General features: G+C 34.2%; 1 protein-coding gene across 3 annotated transcripts in view; it reads left to right on the forward strand.

Moving 5' to 3' along the window:
• The window catches only part of KIF20B (kinesin family member 20B), a 74,238-nt gene that overhangs the window by 24,253 nt on the left and 25,069 nt on the right, over positions 1-24,916 (forward strand). For 2 of the 3 annotated variants that reach the window (XM_029200903.1, XM_029200905.1), the window contains exons 14-21: positions 1,146-1,285; positions 1,569-1,707; positions 2,574-2,802; positions 3,556-3,608; positions 6,545-6,698; positions 15,839-17,069; positions 17,412-17,550; positions 23,389-23,508. In XM_029200903.1, coding sequence (XP_029056736.1) covers positions 1,146-1,285; positions 1,569-1,707; positions 2,574-2,802; positions 3,556-3,608; positions 6,545-6,698; positions 15,839-17,069; positions 17,412-17,550; positions 23,389-23,508 — 2,205 coding nt within the window. The remainder of the gene's footprint in view (positions 1-1,145; positions 1,286-1,568; positions 1,708-2,573; positions 2,803-3,555; positions 3,609-6,544; positions 6,699-15,838; positions 17,070-17,411; positions 17,551-23,388; positions 23,509-24,916) is intronic. The other variant, XM_029200904.1, reaches the window with a different exon arrangement.

Consider the following 24,916-nt stretch of genomic DNA (forward strand, 5'->3'; position numbering starts at 1 on the left):
TTCAAATACAAAATTGAAAAACTGAAAGATCTGTAACTTTGAGAGAGTTTATTAATTTATTATTGAGAAACTTTAATCAAAAACCTTGAAAAAGAATATTAGGCTTTTTTCTTGAATGCTATAATTTATTACATATCTATGCTGGCTATGATGTCAAGTTGTAATTGCCTTATTGTTCATTGTCTGTATTACGTGATTAATTATGTATGTGCTTTCAAAGACAGAGTTGTTGCTCACATTTGAATAGTTACAAAAGCCCAATAGGATAAGTTTTTAAATTTATTTTATTATTTATTTATTTATTTTTGGCTGTGTTGGGTCTTTGTTGCTGTGTGCGGGCTTTCTCTAGTGGCGCGCGGGCTTCTCATTGCGGTGGCCTCACATGTTGCGGAGCACGGGCTCTAGGCGCATGGCCTCAGTAGTTGTGGCTCGCGGGCTCTAGAGCACAGGCTCAGTAGTTGTGGCTCACGTGCTCTAGAGTGCAGGCTCAGAAGTTGTGGCACATGGGCTTAGTTGTTCTGCGCCATGTGGGATCTTCCCGGACCAGGGCTTGAACCCATGCCCCCAGCATTGGCAGGCGGATTCTTAACCACTGCACCACCAGGGAAGTCCCCAATAGGTTAAGTTATGTAACATTCTCTTTGTCATTTTGGAACGTGTTTGGGGGTTCTTAGTAACTACTCCATATAATACTTCAACTTTATATTTTGACAGACTAATTTTAAACTCAAACTTAAGCATGTACCACAGACCTGGTCTTTACTTTCTCCACCTAAGAAATGTGGATGCTGCTACCAAGCTTACAGAGGGTTGTGTGGATTAAATGAAATAAAATATGAACTCCCCAAAGTAGTTTCTGGTAGATAATAGATGCTCAAATTTTATTTTCTCTTCTTTCTTTGTGTAGCTAGACAGTGAGACATTTGAATCACTGTATATCTGTTTCTAAAACGTGGAGAGGTGTATTTGATTTTTCAGATTATTGAATCTCTGCAAATACATAATTTTCAGTGAAAATATCATCTCCAATAAAAGGGTGCATAATTACAACCTAAATGGAAAAAGTTTTTTTTTGAACACTTGGACAGTCTTTCTCTTGGAATATATTTGTTTTTTTAATTAGAATTTTAATATTTATATTTTAGAAACTTTTGGATTTAATAGAAGACTTGAAAAAAAAACTAATAAATGAAAGAAAAGAAAAGTTAACATTGGAATTTAAAATCCGTGAAGAAGTTACACAGGAGTTTACTCAGTATTTGGCTCAACGGGAAGCTGACTTTAAGTAAGTTTTTTCGTTCATGTCCTGGTAAAAATTGAGAATTTTATTTACTTGTTTAAATTTTTTTTTTTTGGCTTTTTATTTTATATTAGGTGACTTCTGAATTCTGACCTTCATGCAGGCTTAAAAATAGCTGTTACTAATCCCCATGGTGATTGTGAATTATACATGAATGATTATTTAAACTGACTTTTAATTTATAATGTACTTAATCTTAGAAATTTAAAATAAAAGCACGAAGTAGTGCTTTTTCTGTTTTTTAATGGGATTAATTTCTGTTATGAAGGGAAACTCTCCTTCAGGAACGAGAGATATTAGAAGAAAATGCTGAATGTCGTTTGGCTATCTTCAAGGATTTGATTGGTAAATGTGACACTCAAGAAGAACCAAACAATGAAGATCGTGCCGTGAAAGCTGAAACTGAAGTATGTTAACTGAAATATTAAATCCATGAGGTTTAGGTACCAGGATTTAGTATACCACATCAATGATGAGAAATATTAATATACTTTAGAATTAAAACAAAAAACTTAATATGTAGCTTTATTATAATTAAGCATGCTTTGTTAAGAATGTAAGCACAAATAGTTTAAATATAGCTATTGAACTTATAAAAATATATATCTGTTACATTTATATCTCAGTTTGGTGTTGATTGAGTCATTGTGTTGATTGTAGGTAGATACCTTTTTGTCTGATTATGGGATACCCCTCTCAGATTTGTCTTAAGCTTAAAGAATTTTAAATGGCTGAGAGATCTAAAGGGTCATTTAGTTCTGTTCTGATTAAAACAAAAACATTTATACATAGAAAGATCACTCTTGCTTGGCTGACTGACCATTCCCTACTGTTGAGGAAAGTAGGGAAACAAAGCCTTTGAAGGCTCATTATATAACTGAAAGTATACCTGAAACATTATTTCTCCATAAAAACAATGTCATAAACTATGATAAGTCATTACAGAACAATTACGATTATCTAGTTCAGGTTATATAATGAGCCTTCAAAGGCTTTGTTCGGCTAGCGCAGGAAACAAATTTCCAGTTTCATAATTCAGACCAAATCCCAAACTATGTCAGGGACACATAATGTTTCATGTTCCATAGAACAGAAAATGAGTAATGGAGCACAACTTTTTCATAATTGGAGGTAGTTCTATATAATCTATTTAAAAATTTTAAAGTTGTGAATTTTTTTGCTGTTTATTTTTAAAACTCTCAATCAGATGATACCACACTGAAATAGTGAAAGCCACTGTTAACATTAGGTATGTGGTTTTTGCTATTTTTAGGAAGGACAGAATTATGTAGGAATTGAAGATATTATTGGTTCTCTTCAAGATGATGTCACTGATATTAAGAAACAGGCTGAAATTGCTCACTTATGTATTGCATCTCTTGCTGACCCCCAGGAAGCTATTGCTTGTTTAGAATTAAAGTTTAATCAAGTTAAAGCTGAATTAGCTAAAACCAAAGAAGAATTAACCAAAACCCAGGAAGAGTTAAAAAAGAGAGAAAATGGTAAGTGGATGTATTTTACCCCTATGTAGATGTTATAAATTCATAAAAAGACAGTTGGTAAGTATGAGATTTATGCAGCTTATTTACCAAGTGGCCAGAAAATGATGGCGGTAATGTATTTAATATTTTACCATTTGTATGAGTTTATAGTAACTTACTAGTACAAATATTTTTTTGCTTTACTTTTAGACCAATATTACTAGAAAACGGGCTTCTCAAAAAAAACCAAAAACTAAGTATAGCTTTATCAGCAAATTAAGAAATCTCATAGGAAATTGTAAAGCTGTAAATTTTGTTTATATATATATTATATATTTACTTAAATATAAATATAAATATATATATATATATATATGGTTTGTCACATCTGAGTTTCAAGTGTTAGATGAAATACTCGGCCCTTTTCTGTGTGAAACAAGATGGGTGGAAAATAACAGGTAAGTGATGTCTCATTCTGAAGTGTATCAGAAAGGTACCAGCTAATTCCTTTCTGACATTATACCAGAAATTTTTTACTATTGAGCATACGTGTTTCATTTTCACCCTGAGTTTTGAAAGTGGCTTTTTCAGAAACATTACTCTCTGGTGGTAGAATTTGTAGCTAAGTGCTTGTGTGCTTCTAGTGCTGTGAAAATTCTTTTTCCTGAGTATAACAATAAAGCGTCTACTATAGCAGCTTATGTTTCATGATTATTCAGTGATATATTTTTTTAGGTGCTTAGATATTCATTTTTAATATTCTTATTTTTTCAGAATCAGAAATTAATTTAAATTCATTGGTTCAAGAGCTTGAGAAATCTATTAAGGTAATACTTTTAAGCTTTATTTTGTCTTGATAAGGAAATTAATAATTAAGTAAAATAAGCAGCATGAATTATGACTAGGTACGTCTATTTTAAAAATAAAGTAATGAATGTGATAAAAAAAATTGATGAGCATAAATGCCTTCACCCTCATACCTCTTTCCAAAGATGGCCTCTGGAAAGTTTCTTTAGTCTTTCCAGAAAAGATTTATGTGTGTGTGTGTGTGTGTATATATATATATATATATATATATATATATATGAAACAAACACACTTTTAAAAAAATTTGTACAAATGGAATTGTAGTTCTGTGTCTTGCTTTCTTCCCTTAGAAGACATCTTAGAGATAATTCTATGGCAGCACATACAGATCTATGTCATTCTTTTACTAGGTTTATTGTGTTGGTTAAATATATTTAAATGGTGTTTATTTTGTCTGAAGTTACTGAGTGTTTTAAAATTTAGGATATGGCCTGAGCAGTGTGCAGCATTGGAATCCTGAAAATCTCTAGCACTTTGTACCTTCATATCAGATAATTACTCTAAATGGTTGTAGATGAATTTGACATTGATAGATATAAATATGAAATTGCAGGTATACATAGAGGTGAAGTGAATTTAAAATTCTAAGCTTAATATTTTTCCTGACCTTCTCTTAACTTACATTTGTCCTTCTAAAGAGCTGAATATTTTAAGATATGATCAGATATAAATAATTCAAGATCTTGGTATCTAATACCCAGTACTTAAAAAGGTAACCAAAATAATGTACTTAGTACAAGACATTACAGCTATTGTTTACACAATTCATGATCTTTTCCTTTTCCTTTATTTTTTCTAGTTACAAAAATAGCTGCTAGTTGTAAAAATTCAGCTATATTAAAGTATGTAAAGTAGAAAGTACAGTAGTACCCCATAATGTCTCTCCTACATCAAAAACAAAACAAAACCAACTTGGCTGGTAGCTCTTTGAGACTTTTATATATATCCATTTTTATAGAACATTTACTATGAACTCTTAAGTTCTTTACATATATTTACTTGTTTAAATCTCAGAACAATCTTATGATGTAGATACTGTTATTTTTTATTTTTATGGAGGTGTCAAATAACTTGCCTAGGGTTGAGAGAACTTAACCTCATGGTGTTGATTAACTGTTGATCTAGGGTCACTGTTCCAAAGGTTGTTTTGAAAGCAGACTCTTTCAATGATTAAAAGTTTGTTTTGCATGGTTCTTTAGCATCCTTCCTACCAAGCATACCCTAGGCAGAAAACATTCCTTTGAATAACTGAGATTTGTGGAGGATGGATTTTCTTGGTGAAGATTGTATAATTTGAAGGAGGAAAAAAATGACTAGGTGATTATGATAGGTCTGAGAGTGGAAGAGGAGACAACTTGAAATTGTCATGGTCTGTTTGAAAACTCAAAGTTTGTCAGAGGTCTGATCCCTCTACCCCAGGATTTTGTCATTTATCAGCGACACCAAGAGACTAATTGTGAAAAAGCATGGAGGTTGTTCTTCATGATATCCTTTGTTTAGGGATATCTAAAAAGACTTTGCTTTTTTTTAATAATGCATTACTTTTTGACTTAAAGTCATTTTATCTATATCTCTTAAGAACGTTTGCTGATTTTACGATGTAAAATGATGTTTTGTTTTCTCATATAGTTTTTTTTTCCCCAAAAAATGGATTGCTACCAGTATGTAGGGATTTAATTAATCTCTGCTTTTAAAAAAATCTCTGCCTTTACCATACTTTTAATTACTTTATAAACATACACTTAACTGCTGAGGTTTCACCCTTCCTCTTTCTGGGTACCTTTTCTTCTGCTGTCCTTTTAGGGAGGCATAGTCTTTGCCTTAAAAAATAAAAATCTAAATGGCTTTTATCATCTAGATAAACTAGGAGCTCATTTTTTTTTGTTTTTTTTTTTGTTTGTTTCCACGTGCAGAAGGATTCACATTTATTGGTTCAAATACAGCACCTAACATTTGCTAAACATGCATTTCACACTACTTGGTCACATTTCCACAGGTAGTCAATGCACAGAAGAGGGTCCATCCTTTGCCAGATGGTAGGGTGGGAGGTAGCAGAGGGACTGGGTAGCAGAGCTTGCCAGCTATCATTTGGTCATGAAGGGTTGATGGAGCCAGGTTGGCAGGCAGCCCTTTGTCCAGCCCACTGGGGACAAGGGCCCAGAGACATCCTGTCTGCTCGACTCATATATAGGACTGTGGGTAGAGGTGGGCCTCGGGTAGGCAGCCCAGGGGTAGGCTCACGGATGCATGTTGCCACCGGAGCTCTGAAGGTGGTGTCATGGGAGGTAGTGCTAGGAGTTCACTTTTAAAGCAGTGTGTAGACTGTGTATCTTTGATATACATAAGCTAGAAGCTAAGGCTAGAACCTTTTCTGCGACTTGTGAACAAACTAACAAAGACATTGTTACTTTGAGAAGCTTTGGTTGTAAAACAATTGATGAGTTTCTCCAGTTACTCAAGATTACTCAAGATTTTAAGTAAAAGCACCTATAAGAAACAATTTTGTCATAGTGTTTTCATATTTTTCTTTTCAAAGCACATTTTGTTTATGACTTAGGGTAAGTATTTTAGGGTTCTGTGGTTATCTGTAAATAAGTCTCTAACCCACCTGATTCCCATAGAAAATCTAAAGATGAATTTGTTTTTAGTATCGGGGTGAAACTACACACTTAACAAGTTTTTTTTTGTCCTTAGTGAATGTACAAGTTAGTTAATATTGCTCACTTCCTAGAGTCATTGGTTATTTTAGGGTGAGATTTAAGAAATAACTTAGAAAATGTTTCAATAAACTTGAAAATAAAATTTTTATGATACGGTATTGAATCATAATTTATATAGTTCTTAAATGTATTATAGCTTTCTATATGTGAACTAATTTTAATTTATTTTACTTTAGGGCAATGCTGGTACATCTACTTTAATAATAAACAATAAATTGGTTTGTAATGAAATGATTGAAATGTCTAAGGACAGCAAAACTAAAACCTATTCAGGAAGAAAAAGATTAAATGAAATTGAACTTCAACAAGATGAACCACCAGCAAAGAAAGGTACTCTTCAGCTGCTAGCAGGAGGCTTTTAAGAAAGCTAACTCCTAAACCAGGAAACAGAAGAGTTGTAAAGAGAAGGAAATTTACTTATCTAAGGAAAAAAAAACTGAGAAAATATAAATGTCCCTAAGTTTTACACTAACATGTTATAAACTGTCTAGAGGATGGGTGTATTTAAAGCTGCCTTTATTTTAATAAGTATGTTTTTAGATATTGTGCTTTTGTCACTTTAACATGACAATAATTCTTTTACTTCTGTGCCTATAGTAGTTAAAAGTCATCACTTTCATCTTCATGATTATAGTACATTTTCTGTCAGAATTTCTCCACATTGTTTTTTCATTTGAAGAAAAAGCCATTTGACAGTAAGACTTTGAGCTAAACATTACTAAAGACAAATGTGGTCAAGTTTTGTTTTCTATGAAATTACTAAAAAAAAAAGTGGGCACATGCTTCTCTATACTATACATCCCTGGTTATATGGAAGAACATGGCAGCTTTCACCTTGTCTCTAAGCTATTCATTCTGTCTTTTGGAAAACTTTTACAGTCTGATACAGGGAGGGAGGCCTTTCTAAGAGAAGGTGCATTAGCTTTAGAAACCTAACTAGCAGAAAGAGAAAAACAGATCTCGTATATTAATGCATATATACGGAATCTGAAAAAATTGCTATAGACGATCTCATTTACAAAGCAGAAATAGAAACACAGACGCAGAGAACAAACATATGGATACCAAGGGGGAAGGGGTGTGTGGGATGAATTGGGAGATTGGGACTGACATATATACACTACTGATACTATATATATAAAACACATAACTAATGAGAACCTACTGTATAGCACAGGGAACTCTACTCGATGCTCTGTGGTGACCTAAATGAGAAGGAAATCCAAAAGAGAGGGGATATATGTATACATCTATAGCTGATTCACTTTGCTGTACAGTATAAACTAACACAACATTGTAAAGCAACTACACCCCAATAAAATTTTTTTAAAAGATGGATTTAGAATGTTATTAATATTTATGAGTAATAATATATTATGAATTATGAACCAAAAAAAACCAAAGAAACCTAGTTAGCTGCTTCACCTTGAGAAAAATGGATAAATTAAGTCTTTCTTTGGTCATTAGTAAAATAAGTTAAATATACCTGCCTCCTGAGGTTGTTAAGAATAAAAACAATTGGGTAATACAACAATATAATAAACACCTCATAGAACCTCAGTAAAATTAATGTTTTCAAAAGTAGATAACTTAAAGGATAATATAGCACTAGATATATTAATCCAATAAAGTGTGAGCTAATAGATTGAAACTAATATGCATGGTCACCTTCTGTTATCATTGAAGGAGTGGTACCTTAGCTACAGGGCGTATAACCTTGTTATGATTTCCATAGCACTGTTCCTCTAGTTTTTCACCTTGATCGGTGCCACAGAGTAGTTGAGAATATAGGGTAGTTGAGAATGCAGGAACAGTAGATCACTAGGAAGTGGAAGTGAAAGTTGGCAGAAGCGAGTGATCTACGTGGTATGACTAATCCTAAGGGTAACCCATTCATGAAGAAGGTGATTGTATAATAACTCTAGTTGTTAGTGACAAATAATTTGGATATGGGTAGACTTAAGTAAGTTTAGGTAACATAAAGTATTTTTTTTTCCTCCTTAAATTCGTAACCACTGTGGCTATTTCTCGATTATTTGTTGTTAGAGACTAAAGGGACTACATAAAGGATCATAAAATTGTAGCTATAGCCACCCTTCTTCCCCTCTACCTGCTACTAAAAAATCTCCAGAACAAAATATGTGACTCCTTATAAATACTAGGATAGGATTAGGGGTTGATAGTTTTACTGAATGTATGTTTTCTGTTCTTAAAGGGAATGCAAAGCCATTTCCCTATGAAAGTGAATTTACTTGTTTGAGGTCAATGTATCTGTACTTTGGGAAGCGGATAACCATGTAAACGGTTCAAGAAATAAGCCTTCAGAATAGTGATAAAGGAGACAAACCAGAGATATGCTACAATCTGCTTACCTGTAACTTTTCAACCAGAACTAATTTTTGTAGCAAAATATAGGTAAGCAGTATATGTATAGGTTGAATATGATAGAAATATTGAATTAAAGTAATTATCTTTCTATTTATGTTTACTTTTTATGTTAACCTATATTAGGTTTATATACAGTAAAACCTATTTCATCTTTATTGCTAGACTAATGCTTTAATTTCTCACTGACAAGGCTGTTCTGAATATGTTCTATGAATCTTTTGATATAAAACATAAAAATTTCTGAAAGAATAATATGAATATCTGAACAAGAAAATCAGGTACAAAACAAATTTTCTGAAGTACCTTATGTAATTATCCTAGTTATTTTTTTTTAAAATAAATTTATTTATTTATTTTTGGCTGCATTGGGTCTTTGTCGCTGTGCGCATGCTTTCTCTAGTTGTGGTGCGTGGGCTTCTCATTGCGGTGGCTTCTCTTGTTGCGGAGCGCAGGGTCTAGGCGCGTAGGCTTCAGTAGTTGTGGCACACGGGCTTAATTGCTCCACGGCATGTGGGATCTTCCTGGACCAGGGCTTGAACCCGTGTCTCCTGCATTGGCAGGCGGATTCTTAACCACTGCACCACCAGGGAAGTCCTATCCTAGTTACTGAAATATAGTAAAATTAAGAGAACAACATTACTTGATCACAAAAGCTTTATTGCACTTACTGTAATTCACTTCAGGGTTTAGGGACTATATCCATATAGTATGCATGACCCAAATCTCTTCTCAGGATATTGAGGATTTATTTGTGAGCTCTGAATTTCTGATTGTTGTCATTTTTAACTTGCTTAGATCCCATCTTTCTCTCCTGATAAAGGGTTCAGACATCTTTATAACTTGTCTTCTTAAAGGGCAAAAGGATTAGTCATTTCCACTGATGAAGTCATAGGTGAGAAAATTACATCATAAGTTCAGAATTACTTAAAGGGAAAGTAGAACAGAGGTATGAATCAGTGGAAAAGCCAGTTATTCCACTTTGGGATGACTTGCCACAGCTTTGTAAGATGTTAGGAGACAATCTGATAAAAATAATGCACTGGTTGAACATTATTTTTAAAAATTCATAAGAGTAAATGGGCAAGTTTGTTGTAAACATAAATAGGGGTAAATCTCTAAGTCTCCAGAGTAGATGGAATCCTTAGAATAAACTGAAGGAACTAAATTAGGAAAATGTAAGTACAAACATAGGAAAATCATCAAAAATAAACTCAACAGCTTTTCAGAAAGCAGGCTATAGAACAGGGGTAATGCCATGTTTTTCCTGTCCTTTTTGAGGCAGAAGAGACAATGTAAGTTATAGGTAGTAAAACCTTGTCCAGTGAGCTTTTAAAGTTAGTCTGTTAAAGAGATCTTGGAATCCTGTTATGGGATTACATAATTACTGCTGCCCAAGAGCATTTAAACAATCCGGTGAAGGAAAAGAATATGGATTGTATTTGAAAAATGGAAACTTACAAATAAAACTTGCTTTTACATGTATACTACTGAATGTAAAACTGGATAAATTCTTGGATGGAGTAGGGAGGTGAGATTTCCAGATTATATAGTGATTTTTGGGGTGAGGGGATACTCTCACTGGGGACATCAGTATCTTGAGAGGACTGGGATTTTTTTCTCAGCCTTATTGAGGTACAATTGACCAATAATTTTGTAATATATTTAAAATGTTTAACATGATTTGATATACATTGTGAAAAGTTTCCCACCTTATCACCATTAATTAATACATCTGTCACCTCACTTATTCACCTATTTTCCCCCTCTTTTTTCTTTTTTGGTGAGAACAGTTAAGTTATACTCTCTAGGCAAATTTCAGTTATACAATACAATGTTATCAATTATAGTCACCGTATTATACTTAGATCCTATGACCTTATTCATCTTAAACTGAAAAATTATACCCTTTTACAAGCCTCTCCCTATTTCCGTCACCCCTCATCCCCTGACAACCACCGTTCTACTCTCTGTTTCTATGAGTTGGATCTTTTTTTCTCCTCGTATTGATACCACACAATATTTTTCTTTCTCTGTGTGGCTTATTTCACTTATTTCACATAATGCCCTCCAGGTTCATCCATGTCATTGCAAATGGCAGGATTTCCTTCTTATTTAGGCTGAATAATAATATTCCATTGTATACATATTTATTCCACATTTAAAAAAATCCATACATCCATCCACGGACACTTAGGTTGTTTCCATGTCCTGGCTATTGTAAAAAATGTTGCAATGAACATAGAGCATGAACTTTCATGAACTTTGAGATAGTAATTTCATTTCCTTTGGATATATACTCAGAAGTGGGATCGTTAGCTCATAAGATAGTTCTATATTTAATTTTTTGAGGAACCTTTATACTGTTTTTCTAGTGGTTGTACTACTTTATATTCCCATCAACTGTGTGCAGATTCCCTTCTCCCCTCATCCTTGCCAGCATTTGTTATCTCTTTTTGATAATAGACATCCTAACAAGTGTTAAGTGATATCTCACTGTAGTTTTGATTTGCATTTCCCTAATGATTAGTGATGTTGAACACCTTTTCCTGTACCTGTTGACTATTTGTATGTCTTCTTTGAAAAAGTGTCTGTTTAGTTCCTCTGCCCATTTTTAAATTGGATTGTTTGGTTTTTTGGCTGTTGAGTTGTATGAGTTCCCTATATATTTTGGATATTAACCCCTTGTCAGATAGACGGTTTGCAAATATTTTCTCCCATTCCACGGGTTGCCTTTTCATTTTGTTGACTGATTCATTTGCTGTGTAGAAGCTTTTTAGTTTGATATAGTTTCACTTATTTATTTTTTGCTTTTGGTGTAATATCTAAAACCTGTTGCATAGTCCAGTGTCAAGGAGCTTTTCCCCTATGTTTTCTTCTAGGGGTTTTATGGTTTCAGGTGCTATGTTTTAAGTCCTTCATCCATTTTGAGTTAATTTTTATAAGTGGAGTAAGATAGGAGTTCAATTTCATTCTTTTGCATATGGATATCCAGTTTTCCCAACACAATATTGAAAAGACTGTCCTTTTCCATTGAGTATTCTTGGCTTTCTTGTTAAATAAGTTGGACATATGTGTGTGGGTTTAATTTTGGGCTTTTGAAACTATTTCATTGGTCTATGAATCTGGTTTTATGCCAGTACCATACTGTTTTGATTACTGTAGCTTTATAGTATAGTTGAAATTAGAAAGTATAATGCCTCCAACCTTGTTCTTTCTCAAGATTGCTTTTGCTATTCGGGTCTTTTGTGGTTCCATGTGAATTTTTAGATTGCTGTTCTATTTCTGTGAAAAATGCCATTGGAAATTTGATAGGTATTGAATTGAACTTGTAGATTACTTTGGGTAATATGGACATTTTAACAATATTAATTCTTCTAATCCATGAACATGGAATATCTTTCCTTATTTTGTATGTCTTTTTTCATTCTCTTTCACCAGTGTTTTATAGTTTTCAGTGTAGAGGTTTTCACCACCTTGGTTAAAGTTATTCCTAAATATTTTATTCTTTTTTATGCTATTGTAAATAGGTTTTCTTTTCTTATTTTCTCTTTCTGATAGTTTGTTGTTAGTGTACAGTTTTTTGTTTTGTATAGTGTTTCTTGTATATTGATTTTGTATCTTCCAACTTTAGTGAATTTCTGTATTCTAAAGGTTTTCTGGTGGCGTCTTTAGAATTTTCTATAATATAAAATTCTGTCATCTGTAAACAGACAGTTTTACTTCTTCCTTGCCAATCTGGATACAGTTTGTTTCTTTTTCTTGCCTGATTCTCTGGCTCAGATTTCCAGTACTAATGTTAAATAGAAATGGTGAGAGTGGACATACTTGTTTTGTTCTTGATCTTAGAGGAAAAGCTTTCAGGTTTTCATGGTTGGGGATGACATTAGCTGTGGGTTTGTCATATATGGCTTTTATTATGTAGAGGTATGTTCCCTCTCCAGTCTGTTGAGAGTGTTTATCATGAAGGATGTTGAATTTTGTTAAATACTCTTTCTGCAGCTAGTGAAGTGATCATTTGATTTTTATTCTTCATTTTATTAATAGAGTATATCACATTTACTGATTTGCATATATTGAACTATCCTTGCATCTCTGGGATAAATCCCCCTTGATCATGGTGTGTGATCCTTTTAATGTGCTGTTGAATTCGATTTGCTGATATTTTGTTGAGGATGTTTCCATCTATGTTCATCAGTGATATTGACCTGTAATTTTCTTTTTTCTAGTGTCCTTGTCTAGCTTTTTTATCTGGGTAATGCTGGGAGAGAGCTGTGATTTTAATTTATCAAATGGGGTCATAAGATTAAAAATCTTGTACAGTCACTTAAGTTTTTTCCCCCACATTATATAATAGTATCTGAAAGACCTTTCATAAATGCTTGTGCTTTTTCTTTATTTTTCTCACAATGTCAGCTGTGACTAGCATATAGGAAGATAGAAACCTATTTGTATGTAGGATAGTAGATTTAATTTTAAATATCTTTTTATGATCTTGAAGATGCCTTCTTAATTGAACAGATTCATTACATAGGGTACTATTATCTCTCATCTAGGCTGCATGAGAGCCTGCCACAGACAGGAGGAAAAACTTAAGGGCTTGTATGTCATTACTATGTGATATTTGACATTTATCTCTTATGGAACAGTTACATGTAGGGCTGCCATATAGGGACTTAGTAATGAAGCAAACTGATATGTTAAGATCCTAAATGTTATTACACGGGTGACTATCAAGGTCTTCCAGAAATTTAGAAAAATAGATTCCTGGAGTAGTGTGCATGTACCCTCAAAGTGTTTGCGTGTACAATACATTCCAGATTTATCAAGTCAGTATGTTTGGTATTTGTTCTCAGGAATCTATATTATAAGCTCTTTTGCCAATTCTCTAAAACTAGAGAACCACTGTTATAAAAAAGGCGCTGTAAAGAGAACAGCTTAAAATTTAAAACATAAAATTGCACTAAAGTAACCAAGTTAATATAACTGAGGCATGTTAGATTATAAATTTGCACATATCTAGAACCAGAATAGTTTACTGATGACAAAAGTTATGTTTTTCTGATATAATAATACGTCTTAGAGATAGAAAAGGAGGACATAAGCTATGTAGCTAAATTTCAAAAATAATTCATTTACGGGGACCTCCATGGTGGTCCAGTGGGTAAGACTGCAGTCCCAATGCAGGGGGCCTGGGTTCAATCCCTGGTCAGTGAACTAGATCCTGCATGCATGCTGCAACTAAGAGTCTGCATGCTGCAACTAAGAAGCCCCACATGCCGCAACTAAGAAGCCTGCATGCTGCAAATAAGACCTGGCACAGCCAAAACAAATAAATAAATATTTTTAAAAATTCATTTAGGATTATTGTTCATGTATATAAAGATGCATTAGACACAGAGAGTCTGCTGTCAGGAAGTTTGGAATCTAGTAAATGAGAGTGACAAGTAAACATATTATTTCAGTATAATCTAATGTGCTCAGATGCATAGTATAATATGGTGGCACACACTAAAAAGAAAACTATAAAACACACTTTTTAAAGATTCATTGGACAGTTACCAACTGAAAGTAACAGGTTTCTTAGTGAGGAGAATTTCAATCCACCTCTCCCTTATAACTGTCTTCTGCTCTTATGGATTTCATATTATATCTGGGGCCTTTAAGCATGAGGAATTCGATTCTCAACGTGCTTAGTGAGACTACCAAATAAAAATATAGGTAAAATTGACAGATAAGTGGCCAGTGGGGGAGTGAATGAAGGTCAAAGGACATGTTGAGTTGATTATATCAGTACAGTATTGTGTAGAAAATTCATAAAAATTGTATTAGAGTTGTGTATATAAAGTTCACACATATAAACATCAAACCATGAAGTGAAATAGAACAGGAAAAAAATTTAAAAACCAAAGCATCAGATTCTTATATGTTTTGAAGTAATTTTCCTAGGATATGAGACACTCATCAGATCAGTTATTATATCAATGGAAATTGTATGAAGACATAAAAAGATAAATTTGTGTATCTGGAGAATTGAGAATTATGTTTCAAGAGTTAATCATGTAATCTGTGAGAAAAATTTGAACATAGTTTATACTGGACAGTTGTGTGAGATGAGTTAATTTGTCAAATATTAAGAATTAAGTTTTAGCTAATAGTGCATCTTCTCTGGACATAGTTTAATCTATACCAACTATGTTCTTGTACTTATATAACATTCACAGAATGCTTTAACATACATTATATATTAACTTATTTGGCCCTCTTACCACTATCCTGTAGTAAGTAGTGCAGAAATATCCTTATTTTAGAAATGTAGATATTAAGCCTGAAAAAGACAAACTTTTATTTATTTTTAATTAGCTGATCACTCTTCTGTACAGATATTCAGTTTCTAATAATATCTAGCTATATCCCAAACACAGTGTTCTAAGCTCATTGATTATCTTGATCTTCACAATAACTCTGAGATAGGTGGTATTATTGCTATTATTTTCCATTTTACATTTGAGGAAGCAGCCATGGGGTCAAGCAGTTTATTGACAGTTATGCAGCTAGTGAAGGGTAGGGCTACATTAGACTTGGCATGAATTTAACCATTTTTCTCCTAATTTTACCTGTGAAAGTATCAGGTACTCAGTTTGCAAATCACTAATTTAGTAGATCTATAGTATAATTGTACTTCAAGACTGTTCTTTAGTCTGCCTTAGGGTATAATTCCCTACCTTCTATCTCATAGTAATAATAAAGATTTGTAGTAGACAATTTAAATAACATAAAAGCTATAAAAAGAAAGTAGAAGTAACTAGCAATCCCACTCAGAAGTAGTTACCAGGATTTTCTTGCACATCCTTTGCTAACTTTTTCTGCTGTGACTTAATGGAGCTACAATTTTTACATAAATTGGTGTATGCTATGTATGTTTTGCAACCTGATTTTTCTTTTTTACTCAATAGCTTATTTCTGTTTTTCATTAAAAGTGTGCTTTCATATGTTTCCTATGTTTGAATATTGGCTTATATGGTAACTTTTTGATTTTTATTAAGGTTTGCTAGATTAATAATAAGTTTTTTTTATTTTTAAAGGACCTACACATGTTAGTCCAACCATCACTAAAAACCAAAAGAAAAGTGAAGAAATGCAAGAGAGCATTTCAGAAGATGAGGAAAACATTAGAGTTTTACAAGAAAATAATGAAGAGCTGAAAACACGTTTACTCATTGTTGAGAACGAACTTAAAAATGAAAAGGAAGAAAAAGCAGAATTAAATAAACAGATTGTCAGTTTGCAGCAGGAACTCTCTTCTTCTGAAAAAAAGAGTTGTAGTTTTAGTGTAGAGGTCCAACAAATTCAGTCGAATTATGACAATGCGATTTCTGAATTACATGTTCAGAGAGGTATAAATCAAGAACAGGAGGAGAGGATCATGAAATTGTCAAAGGAGATAGAAACTGCTAGAAGAAACATCACAAATAATGTTTCACAAATAAAATTAATGCAAGCAAAAATAGATGAATTGCGTACACTTGATTCAGTTTCTGAGATCTCAAACATAGATTTACTCAATCTCAGGGATCTGTCAAATGGTTCTCAAGAGGATAATTTGCCGAATACACAGTTACATCTTTTGGATAATGATTATTTGATAAGTAAGCAAGTTAAAGAAAATGGTATTCAAGAACTTGGTAGGGAAAGGTCTTTCCACTCTACTGTTGAAGCCATTTGGGAAGAATGTAAGGAGATTGTAAAGAGTTCCTCCAAAAAAAGACATCAGATCCAGGAACTGGAAGAACAAATTGAAAAATTACAGGCAGAAGTAAAAGACTGTAAAGATGCAAACAATAGACTAAAAACGGAGGAGAGGGAGAATAAAGATCTACTAAAAGAAAAAGAAAGTCTTATACAGCAGCTGAAGGAAGAATTGCGAGAAAAAACTGTTGGTCTTGATATTCAAGTACAGCATGTAGTTGAAGGAAAGAGAGCACTTTCAGAACTTACACAAGATGTTACTTGCTATAAGGTGAAAATAAAGGAACTTGAAGCAATGTTAGAAACTCAGAAAGATGAATGTAGCCGTTCAGCCAAGTTAGAACAAGAAATTATGGATAAGGAATCTATCATTTTAAAGCAAGAAAGAAATCTGAAGGAATTTCAAGCAAATCTTCAAGATTCTATCAAAAACGCCAAAGATTTAAGTGAAAGGGAAGTCAAATTGAAAGAAGAAATCACAAAATTAACTAACAATTTGCAAGATGCAAAGCATTCACTTCAATTAAAGGAAGAAGAAAAAGAAACAAACTGGCAAGAAACAGAAAAGTAAGCTAAAAGTTATTAAAATGTTTGAAAATATGGAAAGCATTTATTGATTTTTCTGTGTAGCTTTTAAAGAATCTGGGTGGGCATATCTTAATCTGGTTAAGTATAACATGTATGATGACTGAAGAGCTTCAATTTTGTTTATATAAACCTTTGGAACCAAAAGTTATATGCAAAGATCTGTTTATAAAATCTCCTGAAATCCTCCTTGAAAGATTTCTTCATGGTTTGGACATTCCAAATTTGTGAAAAGATCTAATTTTGTATATTATTAGTAGCTCACACATATGATTCTAAGTGATTAGTGATATGTCACTATAGATAAGTGATTTTTTTTTTTAGGTTGAAAGAGGAGCTCTCTGCAAGTGCTGCTCTTACCCAGAATCTGAAAGCAGATCTTCAGAAGAAGGAAGAAGATTATGCTGAGCTGAAAGAGAAACTGGCGGATGCCAAAAAGCAGATTGAGCAAGTACAGAAAGAGGTAGGTTATTTGAAAAAGTGTGTGGCCAATTTAAATGATAAAGATTGTTTTCCTTATATATCAAGTTTAGACACTAAGTTTAGTGTTGACCAGAACATTTGTCAACTCCATAATTTTTCTTAAGTGATGAGAAAAGTTATGTCACAAAAGAAAATTTAGTCAGATTAAACAAACTGAAGGATGTCTAATATTAAGAAAAATATGTGCCTTATGTAAGATTAGAACCTTTTTTTTTCTTTTAAGGGCTGCTAAGTTCAAGTCCCCCCAGAAAAGTAAATAGCAAACTTTTGTTTGCAGATAGTATTTAGGAGAGTATGTAGTGCAATTGTAACAAGTTTTTATTATAATTTGATTTAAAAATAGGAAATATAATCACATGATTCCAAATTTAAAATATATGAAAATATGTATAGTGAGGGAAAAAACTGCCTCCCAGCCATCAAGTTTCCCTCCAAGGCGTCAGATGTTACCAACTATTTCTTTTTCTCTTCACTTCTCCCTCCTCCCTCTGTTTTTCCTTCTCTTCCTATAAAAAATGGAAACATCTTATAAACACTATGTGAACCTTGGTTTTCTTCTCTCAGTATTTCCATCTCAGGATATAAAGAGTCTCCAAATGAGCTTTTTTTCTTTTTTATGACTCTGAACATTTATTTACCATTAATCAGCCCCATATTGTTGGACAATTAAGGTAATTTCCAGTCTTCTGTTAATCATGCAGTGATGCCATTTTGAATATTTGCAAGTCTTCCTTTGGTATAAATTCCTAAAAGTGGAATTTATGGGTCACTGGTTTGTACATTTGTAATTTTGATATTTATTATGCTTTTTAGAGATTATGCTAGTTTACTCACCAGAACTAATGCATGAGAACAAGAGAGTATTTTTCTGTATACTCTTATCCACAAAGTAGTATTTTATCTTTTTTTTGTTGTTTGTTTTTGTTTTTGTTTTTTTGCGGTATGCGGGCCTCTCACTGCTGCGGCCTCTCCCATCGCGGAGCACAGGCTCTGGACGCGCAGGCTCAGCGGCCATGGCGCACGGGCCCAGCCGCTCCGCGGCATGTGGGATCTTCCCGGACCGGGGCACGAACCCGCACGTCTCCTGCATCGGCAGGCAGACTCTCAAACACTGCGCCACCAGGGAAGCCCCTATCATTTTTTTTTTGATATTTGCTAATTTGACATGTAAATAGTGTATCTCAACTATAATTCTAACTTGCATATCTCTAATTATGAGTGAACATTTTTTGGTTTAAAATTCATTTGTATTTTTTTTTCCTGTGGTCTGTATATTCATATTCATTGTATTTTAGTTTGGGTTATTGTTTTTCTTTTTATTATTGCTTTGTGGGAGCTTGTTACATACTTAGGAAATTAACTTTTTTTTTTTTAATTTAAGGGTGATTTATTTTACTTAAGGGTGGCAGTGGGAATAGTCATAGATTTCTAATACAAACCAAATACAAAAATCAAACAACCATAAGCATAATGAAAATCTAAATATGAAAAGCTAATCTTTTAGGAGAAAAATAAGGAGACTATCTTTTTGTTTGTTTGTTTGTTTTTTGCCAGTGGTAATGGATATGTAAGGATATTGACAACAACATTGGAATAGCAGAGGAATTGAAAATGCTATACATTGATCAATGGGAAACTAGCTAAATTAATTATATTGCATATACACAATAAAATACCATGAAGAAAGCAAACACATATATAGTGTTTGGTTGGACCATATACCATTCTAAGTGCTCTACATTACATATACTATCTCACATAATTTCCCAACAATACTACTACTATCCCATTTTACATATCAGACAAGAAGTTAAGTAACATGCCCAAGATGACACATATATATATATATTTTTTTCTACGTCATAATATTGACATTCAGTCCAGTAATCCTCCACTGTAGCAGCTCCTTTACTTTGCAGTGAAAATTGATTTGTATATTTTCTGGAAATTAACTTTTGAAGGATATTAATTATAGATATCCCCCTATCTCTCCCCCACATTGCCATTTTTCTTCATTTTGATTATGTTCTTTTTTTTGCCTTGGAGCAACTTATTTTTCTTTTATGACTGTTGGATTTTGAGTCATAATTAGACTTTTAAAAAGCTGAAGTAATTTTAAATATTTTTCATTACCTTGAGTTAGTTACAAAAGAATACTTAAATGTGTAAGGTCTGAAGAATATTGATACAACAAATGCTTGTGGGTCTCATCGATTTTCTATGTTTCCTACCCCCACTGAGTTTACTGTAATGAATGTTTTGTGTTTATCTTTTTTTAATCTTTTAAAAATATAAGTTAAATCATATTTGTTTTTTTATCTCTAAACATTATGTCGTGTTCTGAGCATTTTCACATCATATTCCTGACATTTATGTATGGTTATAATTAATCACTTTCACTGCTGTGTAATACTCCACGTGTGACTATACAATTTAGTTATCTATTCTATAGTTTTCTATTGTATTTAGTTATACAATTTTTGATTAATGTAAGAAAAATCCAAAAAATACCACCATAGATAAAATGCAAAATATATGTTGTTTCTGATAATTATACACAGAAAGTTTCTAGGCCACACAACAAGTATTTCAAAGTGGACTAGATTAGAAATGTAAGACAGTAAAGACGACCTAAACTGTAATTAGGCATAGGAAAATGTTTAGTCAGATCAGCAAGTTAAAAATCATAATTTGGAAAAGCACTTGTTTGTCATTCAGAAACCTGAATTGTTTGCTTTCTAGGAATGTAATTTTGGCCAGGGCAGCCTTTGTTTCTCCCCTCATTGGATATAAATTACTTACCTTTGGATCTAGTTTAGATTCTAAACTTGTAAAATAAATTTCGAATGACATTTCGTTTTTAACACCTCAGGATCAAGACTAGAGTTCCTATAGGTGGTAGACAGGCTTGAAAGCTTTATAAATTCTGGGCAAATGACAGGTAAATGGATTAAATTACTCCAGAATATAAACTGCAGTCCTAGCCCTATGCACCTTATTGCCTTTTGTTAGGTTCCTTTCACTTAGCTAAGTAGTCCAGAGGGAACTTTGGATTTACATTCCTGTTATCAGTCCATATGTTGTTCATAGTATCCTCAACAAAACAAATAAGGAAATAACCATTAGGCTGTATTTAAGCCTTCATACATTTTCCTCATTTCTATCAAATGTAATGTATGAGCAAGGCCTGTGTAGTTTGATTTTGAATTACTGATTGTGAGATCTGGTCTGCCTCTCTTGACTTTACTACAGGATAGGCTAGAACACCATTCCTTTGTCTTTTCTGATCTATTTAAAAAAATTTTTTTGGGGGGCTGTGTTGGGTCTTCATTGCTGCGCACGGGCTTTCTCTCTAGTTGTGGTGAGCGGGGGCTACTGTTCGTTGCGGTACGTGGGCTTCTCATTGCAGTGGCTTCTCTTGTTGCAGAGCTCGGGCTCTAGGCACGCGGGCTCAGTAGTTGTGGCTCACGGGCTCTAGAGCGCAGGCTCAGTAGTTGTGGCACACGGGCTTAGTTGTTCTGCGGCATGTGGGATCTTCCCGGACCAGGGATCGAACCCGTGTCCCCTGCATTGGCAGGCTTATTCTTAACCACTGCACCACCAGGGAAGTCCTCTTAAAATGTTTTTTGTTTTAGATTGTTATAATATAGGTTGTTTATTTCTGTTAAGTGATATCCTGGCTGAAGATTCTTGGAGTATAGAAACTTCCTGGTTTAAGATACTATTTCTGAACACCATGATGATCAGTAAGCATTATCAAACATGGTATAATTGACTTGTGTTCATATGGAGCCAGTTACTCAGTTCTTTAAAAATGGCTTATTTTTCCAATTAAAAACTTTTCATTATAATACATTATTAGGAAATTTTTTAAAAATTAATTTATGTATTTTTGGCTGCGTTGGGTCTTCCTTGCTGCACGCAGGGTTTCTCTAGTTGCGGCGAGCAGGGGCTACTCTGTGTTGCGGTGCATGGGCTTCTCATTGCGGTGGCTTCTCTTGTTGCAGAGCATGGGCTCTAGGCACGCAGGCTTCAGGAGCTGTGGCTCACGGGCTCAGGAGTCATGGCTCACGGGCTCTAGAGCGCAAAGTGGCGCATGGGCTTAGTTGCTCCACGGCATGTGGGATCTTCCTGGACCAGGGCTCGAACCTGTGTCCCCTGCATTGGCAGGCGGCTTCTTAACCACTGAACCACTAGGGAAGCCCAGGAAATATTTTTTAAGAAATGAAGGTAAAAGTGAAAGCCTTCTCCCCAGTCTCGTTTTTCTCTTCTTAAATATGACCACTCTTGACAGTCAGTCCTTCTGCGTTCTTTTAGATCTTTTTATATGCATTTTACATAATAAATATATGTAAATAGTGCTTGTATGGTTTTATTTTTATAAATGGGATCAAATATATATTCATAATTCCTTTAAAAATATATTATAATTTTAAGATTTTTTTATAGCAGAATTTAGGTATCTCTTTTTAAGTAATGTTTTATTGTATAGATGACTATTTAACATTCCTCTAAGGGTGGGTATTAATAGTGTTTTCTGTTTTTCAAAATAAACAATGTATGATGTCAATGCTAATAATAATAGAAGCTTAGTCTGGATTGGTTGTTCTGAGTTTACATGTATCATCTCATTTAATTTTCACACAAATATTAGGGATAGGCATTTTTTTAACTTCCATTTTATGACTAAGGAAGTAGGCATTGAGAGAGAACTTGTCCAAGTTCACTTGGCCAGTAAATGTTAGAGCCAGGATGGAAACTGAAGCAGTCCTTATGTGCATCTTGGTGCAACACGTAGTTTCTGTACTTTATTGGCAGACAGTTTATATCTGTAAAATTGATGAAGATGGTGTTTATTACTGGAAGTCCCATATTTTTGAACAAAATAAGCCAATAAAAATAAATATTATTAATGTATGATTATAAAAGGAATATATATTTATTGTAGTAAATTTGGAATATACAAAAAGCCTAAAAAGAAGTGTAAAAATCACCTGAAACCAAATTCCTCAGAACTACTATTATTTTATTATTATTTATTTTTATTATTTTATTATTATAAAAAGCTTGGAGATACCATGCTTTTTATGAAGGGGAACTTTGTTCAATTAACTTCCTTCAGTTTTTGAGATCTCTAGGATTAGTATCATGGAAATTGGACTAAAGGTGTACATAGATTACCTGCTATCTCTCCTCCCATCCCCTTCCCTTTCCCCTCCTCTCTCCTCCTCTCCTCTAAGATTTGCATACTAATCATAGTGCTTTTTTATTTCTTTAATAGGTTTATAGAATTAAATTACCAGTAATACCAAAAATCAATTGACCTTCACTTGCATGGGTACCTTTTGATCTTGTAATTGTTCCATTTTCATTCTCTATGTGCCATTATTAGCTTTTGAAGTATTTCTTACATTACTGGATCACATTACTTAATAGATCTTGGAAATCAGAGCCAGTGTTTTTCCCCTAGAGTATCTCTATTGATTTTTCCATGATAATGATTTTGCTGTTGCATGCAAGGGTCTATGTTGTTTCTTTTTTGAGAGCACTTACAGGGTTTGAGAGTCTTAAAATATTGTAAAAAGAAAATGGCCTCTTCATATGTATCTCCCTTGGAGTATCAGGAAATTTTCTGATAATCTGAAGCCATATCATCAAGAAATTTTCTGATAATTTGAAGCCATATCATGTATGTTAGAATCTGTAATTTTTCTCATGTGATTTAAAGGACATGAATCTTTGAACGAGTGGCCATGAATCTTAAACAAAAAGCAATTCGTATTTCTAGAAATATTTAATTTGATTTATTACTTTGTAGGTATCTGTAATGCGTGATGAGGAGAAATTGTTGAGGATTAAAATTAATGAACTGGAGAAAAAGAAAAACCAGTGTTCTCAGGAAATAGATATGAAACAGCGAACCATTCAGCAACTTAAGGTAACAGTTTTGTTTTTAAAGGTGATTTTAGTAGATTCTGTTGGTATATTTTAGTGTTTAATTAAATGTATCCATTGTTTTTTTTTAAGTAAGAAATGGATAGTTTTATTTGAGCCAATCTGAGGACTATAACCTGGGAGACAGTCTTTCAGAAAGCTCTTAAGACTGTTCTACTCATTAGAGGTCAAAGCAGGCTTTACATACCTTTTGAGACAAAGGGTTACACATCAAATGGTATATTGTTGACAGTTTACACAATCCAGATCTGCAGTACAAAGGGAGTAGTGGGTAGTCATGGCCCCTTTCACCATAAGAAGGAAGGTTATCTCCTAAAGCGTTATCTTGCTGGCACCAGGAGAAAATAGCTCTTTACAATCCAGCAGGCATTCCTGTGTCTTCTAAGGAAGGGTTAATACAGATGCATAATGCACACTAAAGTGGGGGAGGGGGTGAGCAGAGAGAGAACTTTATATTTGAAAACAAAGAAAATTTTTTTTTTTCCTTATCCTGCCTTAAAAATGTTTTGTTTTATCACAACTTAGTGAGAACTCTCAGGTGGTAAACCCAGCCCAGTTGTCTGGTCAGGGTGCGGCAGCACTGCTGGGGTTGCAGCAGAGGTGCGTTTGCATTTGCGGTCAGGGAAGGGTCCTGGAGCCCCAGCTCTGCCAGGGTCAGAATTAGCTGGGGAGCCCTGCCCGCAGTGCCCAAGTTCGAGGCCTCCCCACCCACCCTGGATTTCTCGGTATCCTGGGCACCGTCTGGACAGCAGGTGGCTGCAAAGTGTGGGCTGCGGCTCCCAAGCACCACACCCTCTCCTCGGTGGAGCCAACTCCACAAACCCCAGCTTCTGGGTCTCAGACCAACCCTTTCTCCATCTGTCACTGCAGTAGGACGTCCCAAGGTTTAGGGAGATTTCCAGTCCTCGGGAGCAGGGTTTCGGGGGGACCGTCTCCTAGTCTGCCTGCATGTTCCCCTACACCCACAGAACAAGAGTCATGGTGTTTTCAGGAGACTTTTTGGAAGCCTTTAGGAAGATAAGCTGTTAAAAAAAATCCTAGGGACTTAAGGGTCCAGTAAGATCCCACATGCTGTGGAGCAGCAGAGCCCATGCTCCACAACAGGAGAAGCCACCGTAATGAGAAGCCCGCGCACCGCAAGGAAGAGTAGCCCCCGCTCGCCACAACTAGAGAAAGCCTGCGCGCAGCAACGAAGACCCAGTGCAGCCAAAAATAAATAAATTTGTTAGTTAAAAAAAAATCCTACTTTCAGGAAGACAATTATTTCACGATTCCAACACCTTAGGGGACTTTGGGGAACAGCTATGAGTACTTGGTGATAACAGATGATTTCAGTGTCAACACAAAGGTATGGTGAGGTTTCAAAACAGATTGAAAACCTGTTACAGTGC

Source organism: Monodon monoceros, unplaced genomic scaffold, assembly GCF_005190385.1.
Source record: "Monodon monoceros isolate NGI ecotype Baffin Bay Population unplaced genomic scaffold, NGI_Narwhal_1 Super_Scaffold_4, whole genome shotgun sequence".
In the NCBI taxonomy this organism is placed as follows: Eukaryota; Metazoa; Chordata; class Mammalia; order Artiodactyla; family Monodontidae; genus Monodon; species Monodon monoceros.